This window comes from Salvia splendens, chromosome 13 (genome assembly GCF_004379255.2).
Source record: "Salvia splendens isolate huo1 chromosome 13, SspV2, whole genome shotgun sequence".
NCBI classification, from domain to species: domain Eukaryota; kingdom Viridiplantae; phylum Streptophyta; class Magnoliopsida; order Lamiales; family Lamiaceae; genus Salvia; species Salvia splendens.
The window spans coordinates 7071551-7077662 of record NC_056044.1 but is presented as its reverse complement, the minus strand read 5'-3'; the positions used below and the strand labels follow the sequence as shown (position 1 = coordinate 7077662).

The following is a 6112-nucleotide window of genomic DNA, read 5'->3' as shown; positions in this document are numbered from 1 at the left end:
GTTATTAGGGAGTATTATAAATAGGAGCCTTTGTTATCTTTTGAATCATGCATTGAAGAAATACAATTTATCTTTTTTATCGTCTTTTACTTTTAGTTATTTACTTTCTCTGCAAATTCATCTCGCCAAACCTTAATTGGCCGAGAAATCTAGGCTGCTCGACGGGGAGACCCCGCGAACGAACCTACCCCTTCGCCGGCAATCTCTCGCTGCCGGAACCGATACGAGTACCCTCGTATCATCTAGTGCTTTTATTGTGATCTCTTCCTCCATATTTTCGCCATCATGTCGTACACCTACACTGACTACCACCATCGCCAATTCGACAGACAGCTCTCCTTTCCACTGCCCATGCCGAGCCCCACATCGTGTTGGTACCCCCAGAGACAAGAAGTGCAATTTGGGTACTCCTATCCAGATCCGGAGTTCACACTGCCCCTGCAAATCGCCCAGCCACACCAGCCAACTGACTCAACTTTAATTTACCCAATTAATACCCGCAAGTGTACGGGGTTATTGTAGCATTTAGCAAGCAAGAGTATATCGTATCTCACAGAGGCAATTAAGTGTAAACATAAGTACCACGAACAAATTTCAACTACTATCCAGACAATCAGGAAAATTTGGGTTTTGAAACTAACAACTACTAAGAGCATATAAATTCAGAGATTAAATTAAAACACTTAAACAAGAAAGCAATTAACCAAGTTGTATAAGATGATGGAGAAATATGCAGAATTCCGGGATCCGATGCGCAACTCATGGTCTAACCCAATTGAAATAGATTTACCATTTAAAGTCTCCAGAATTGTTGAATCAATCACAATTGTAGATTAAACCCCTCCCGAGGTGAGAAATCCGTAGATTATGTGTAATAATTGAAGTCCCATTCTAATTCTTAGACCTAACTCCTAACAGTTTGATTATATTAATGATCTCACTCAAAATCTCAACTCTCTCGAGTTCTATTGAATTAAGGTGTGAATTATTCCTCTTTCAAGATTAAATATTTCATCTCCCGATTACTCTAAGAAACCCTAACACTCCCAATTGGTGATCAAACAATTGATAGGAAAAAGCACAAGAATAATTCAAACAATTGCAAGAGCAAGATAAACCGAAGTCAATTGGATTAAAACTATGAATCAATGCATCTTCACCAAGAATTCTACATGAAAGGTGCTTAGCTACTCATGTTCATGGTAGACAACAAACCAAAACTAAAAAAAACAATGGAATTCATGATACGAATTACAATTGGCGGAGGAATTGAAGCTTGAATCTTCAATCGTCTTCCAAGAGTTCTTCGGAGAGAGAGAGAATGTGTGTTTGGCGGTAAGTGTGGAATAGATTGAACCGTAGGCTTTTTCTCATTTTAATCCCCATAAAAAATCACATTTTTGGCATAAAAATACGCCAAAACAACGTACCCGGCCTGGTGAAATTATAAAGGGTAAAACTCACCTGGCCGGGTTATGATTTTCGACCAGTTTTCGCTCAATTTGCGACACCCGGCAGGGTGGAATTATAGGGTAACAATTCACCCGGCCGCGTGAGATTTTCTGGACAACGCAGTGCTTGCAAAACGGCCATAACGTCTTCTACAGAGCTCCGATTGAGGTGTTTAAGATACCCACGCGAAGCTCTTTCAAAGACGAAGAGAATGATATGCATTGGGGTTGATTGGAATTCAAAATCTCCAGTAAAATTGTCTCAAACCAAGGCTGCTGCACATCCACCTATTTTGCACCTTTTTCTACACATTCTTAACAAAATGGTCAACATACCAACATAATAGAGAAGTAGATATAAACACGCCTAATAATAGACGATATATGATCAAATTCATACAAAACCACCCTCTAAAACCATGTAAAATCCAAGTATGCCAACTCCCCCAACTTACACAATTGCTAGTTCTCGAGCAATGAAGAAAAAAAAGCTAAAAGAAGACTTTGATTTAAAGGGGTTTTAGACATCATCATCGTCTCAAAGAATACGGAAAGGAAAAAAACATATCACAATACAAATTCCATCAAGTTAAGCTGTCGAATGCACTTTTACTACTAACTCGTATATCACCTTGGATTCATGCTTCACTCAGGATGTATATATGTGTGTATATTCACCTCACTAAAAAGTGTATAAGATATCAAGTAGTCACTCAAATCAAGCAAAAATGCATGGTTTACCATAAGCTTGCTCAATGTCTAACCTCTCATCTACCTCGTGTGACAATAAATCAAGAGTCTGAAAGATCTTTTATTTAGGTTATAATGTAGGCTCTTTGGTAAGGTGAGGAAATATTTGGCTAAAGTGACTGAAATTCCCAAAACGTAAAATCCCAAGAAATCACAACAATCAACTTTTAACTTCAACCATTCTCAAAACACTTCTCGATAATAACTAGACCTTGTCTAATTTCTTCCCAACTTCCAAAGACCTCAAATTATTCTCCATATACAATTTTTTTTTCTTTCTTCTTTTTTTTTCTTTTTCTTTTTTTTCTTTCTTTTTTTTTCAATCACGCCTCTTTTTTTAAGTACAAACTCAACCAACTTTTTTTTCAATTATACTCTCCCAACTCTTCTTTTCATATCTCAATAAATTTAGAGTCTAGGATTCCCAACCCACTTGATTAGCTTGACAAAAGAAAAGGCTTAAGGCTCAAACTTGGTTATCAAGGATGTTATAGATTAAGGTTAGTGTTTAGGTAAAAATGAGGCTAACAACGATGGCCTAACATCTTCCCCTATCTTTAAGGTCACTATGTAGACTCAAGAAGACCAGGAGCAAGTTCTAGAAACATATGCACAATTGATGATAAAACGCACATGAAAGAATTGAAGGCTAAAAAATCTCACTTGGGTAAATAGCATGAATCAAGGCAAACAAGCAATTCGTTGCTTATGCACCCTATGACTCAAACTCTCAAGTCAATGGTCAAGTGATAGCTCAAAATGGATGGTTCTTTTATCATAGACGACTAGTCTTACCCCAATTACTACAAAAAAAAAATTCAATTCAAGAGAAAGCAATTCTATCCTAAAATAAAATAAAAAAGCAACAAAAGACAACTAAACAATCTAAAGCAAAAATAAAGCAATAAGATAAGTATCTCATTAGTGTCCCTATCCACCATATCACCCCTCCCCCCTAAACTTATTCAAAGCTATGCAAAGAATAAGTTTGAAAAGTTGGTAGAGAAGGGAGACTTACATGATGTGCAAGTAACACAAAACACACCAAAAATAAACTGAAACGATAAAAATAAAAGTTACCTACTAGGGGTTACCTCCCCCACAGTGCCTTTGGTTATCGTCGTTGGCTCGACGTCCTCCATGAGCTGCATCATGTCACGCCATAACTGGTGGTGTTAGACTTTCTGTCAATCTTGGAAGCATATGATCTAGCCAATCTCTTCTTCCACCAAGTATTTTTCAGAGCTCCATCAAAAAATTTGGTTTCCACTTTGGGTGAATTTTCAACTTTTGTTTCTTCTCCTTCACTTTAGGATTTAATGCAGTCTCTTCTTTAGAACTTGATCCACCACATGAACCAAACATCCACTACAGCAAAGAAAAATCCCCAAATGTGGACTCAATTTCTTGTGCCTTTTGAACCTCTACAACATGCACAACTTTGCACTCATTCTTCATAACAAGTTCCTCTTCCTCACGACTCTTCATAGCATTGTAGATAGATAAGATGTGGCGTTTGTTGCCCATATGAAGAGTGAGCTCTCCTTTTGCTATATCTATCAATGCTTTTCCCATTGCAAGGAATGGACGCCCCAGGATAAGCGGTACATTCACGTCTTCTTCCATATCCAACACTACAAAATTGACGGGAAATATGAAGTCGTGTACCATCACAAGAACGTCCTCAACAATTCCTTTAGGATAGGTGACGGTTCTATCTGTCATCTGCAGTGTGATTGTTGTCGGCTTGAGAGTGCCGATCTTCATCTTTCTGAAAAACGATAATGGCATCAAATTTATGCTCGCCCCCAGATCACAAAGTGCCTTTGTCTGTCTGTCATTTCCAATGACGCATGAGATGTTGAAACTGCCAGGATCTTTAAGTTTGGTCGGTAGCTTTTTCTGAATTATGGCACTACAGTTTTCAGATATGTTCACCGTCTCATAGTCAGTCCACCTCTTCTTCTTGGAGAGCACATCTTTTAGGAACTTTGCATATGTAGGCATTTCTTGAAGTGCCTCCACCAATGGGATATTCAAGTTAACCTTCCCAAAGATGTCTAAGAACACTGAGCATCTGTCTTCTTCTTCTGAACACGTTGAGGATAAGGGATCCTCACTTCAGCTGGAGTATGAGCTGTAGGTGAATGTATAGCCGTGTTCTCCTTAGGTGGAGTAGAAATCTGCACAGTCTTATTTTCTTTGACCAATTCCTTCTCTTCAGCTCTCTTTTCTGCTACTCTATCCTCATTTTCGGATGGCATTGGAGGTCCCTCATAGCTTGTTCCACTCCTCAGATGTATAACTTTGCAGTCCTTGGGATTGATGATAGTATTTGATGGAAACTTTCCCGGTTGAGTACTAGCACTCACAGTTTGGGAAATCTGGCTGATCTGTATGTCAATATTCTTCAGATGAGTGGCCATTCCTTGCACGTCTGATTCAACTTTCTCCATCCTTTGGTTGTTCTGTTCCATGACCTTATTAGTCTGAATCATGAAGGACTTGAGTATGTCCTCTGTGGTCATCTTCTTTTGATCATTAACCATTCCATCAGTAACTGTGAACCCCTGAGGTGGTTGCAGAGCATTATTGAGGTTCCCATAAGAGAGGTTGGGATGCCCCATGTTCCCGTACTGATTATAACCTCCACCCTGATAGTTGGGGCGGGGGTTATTATAGTACCTGTTGTTGCCCCCTTGTTGCATGTAGTTCACATCTTCTACACCTCTTTGGGGTCCTTGAGAGGGCTGCCCCATCGCCATGCAGTCAAATTTAATTGTAAGAGCATCCAACTTGTCGGATAAGGTGCTTATTGGATCATGATCTGTAGTGGAAGCCACCCTATGCACCTTACTCCTCTCATTGCTCCATCCTTCATCATTATAGGTGAGCTCCTCAATCACTTCCATAGCTTCATTCACTCTTTTCTTGAGAAGATTTCCACATGAGCTCAAATTCAACTCCCGTTGTGCTTCAGGCACGCACCCTTTGAAGAATGTATTGACTTGCACTGTTGGGGTTAACCCATGGTTGGGACACCGCTTCATCAAGGCTTTGAACCTCCCCCATGCTTCTCTAATATTCTCTGCAGGGTTCATCTGAAAGGCAATGATCTCATGTTGCCTCTTAATAGCCTCACTCGAGGGATAGAACTTTTCCAAAAACTTTTCCACCATAGCATCCCATGTTCTAATAGAACCCGGCTTCAAACTCTCCAATCAGTCATTTGCCCCTAAAAGGACTGAATCTGTTCATCTGTCACTCCATTCAACTTCGTTGTGTTGCAGATCTGAATGAACTTGGTGATATGCTTGTTAGGGTCATCTGTGGATTTGCCCCTAAAAGCAATGTTCTCCGTCATCTGGATCAATCCTCTTTTCAGCTCAAAAGTGTTGGCCACGATGTTGTTATGGACATGTTGGGTTTGCCACTCCTTGGTATACATACTGATTTTGCACAGGCACGGGTGGTCCATGATTGACCTGTTGGCGCAACTCTTCCAGCTGTCGTAGAAGCTCAGCATTAGTGGGAGGAGGGGGTGGTGGGTCGTTGTTACCTTCTTCGTTCTCCATCAGACTATGAGAAACGAGATCAAACTGAATATGATCCTGAACTGGTGATCGGATGGGTGAAAGATCCCTCTGATCTGAAGATGCTCCTGCGCTGGTAGGCGAAGAAGTGTGAATTTTCTGCGTGAGCCTCCTATATGCGTTCCTCTTCCGGTTCGATGCTTCGATCTCAGAGTCCAAAGGTTCTAGAGGCAAGCCTTTAGAACGTGTGTGCATACACCTGAACACGAAACACAAATGTGAAACTCGAAAAATTAAAAGAAAAATAAAGAAGTAAAATCTGAAGTAGTAATCTTGATTATTATCACGATATCAAGCTATATAACACAATATTGTCCC

General features: G+C 40.0%; 1 protein-coding gene across 1 annotated transcript; it reads right to left on the bottom strand.

The window, feature by feature from the left end:
• Window positions 1-3569: 3569 nt before the first annotated feature.
• Window positions 3570-4208, bottom strand: LOC121760412. Its single transcript, XM_042156088.1, has one exon. It carries the CDS (start codon window positions 4206-4208, stop codon window positions 3570-3572), a length of 639 nt encoding a protein of 212 aa, XP_042012022.1.
• Window positions 4209-6112: the final 1904 nt, after the last annotated feature.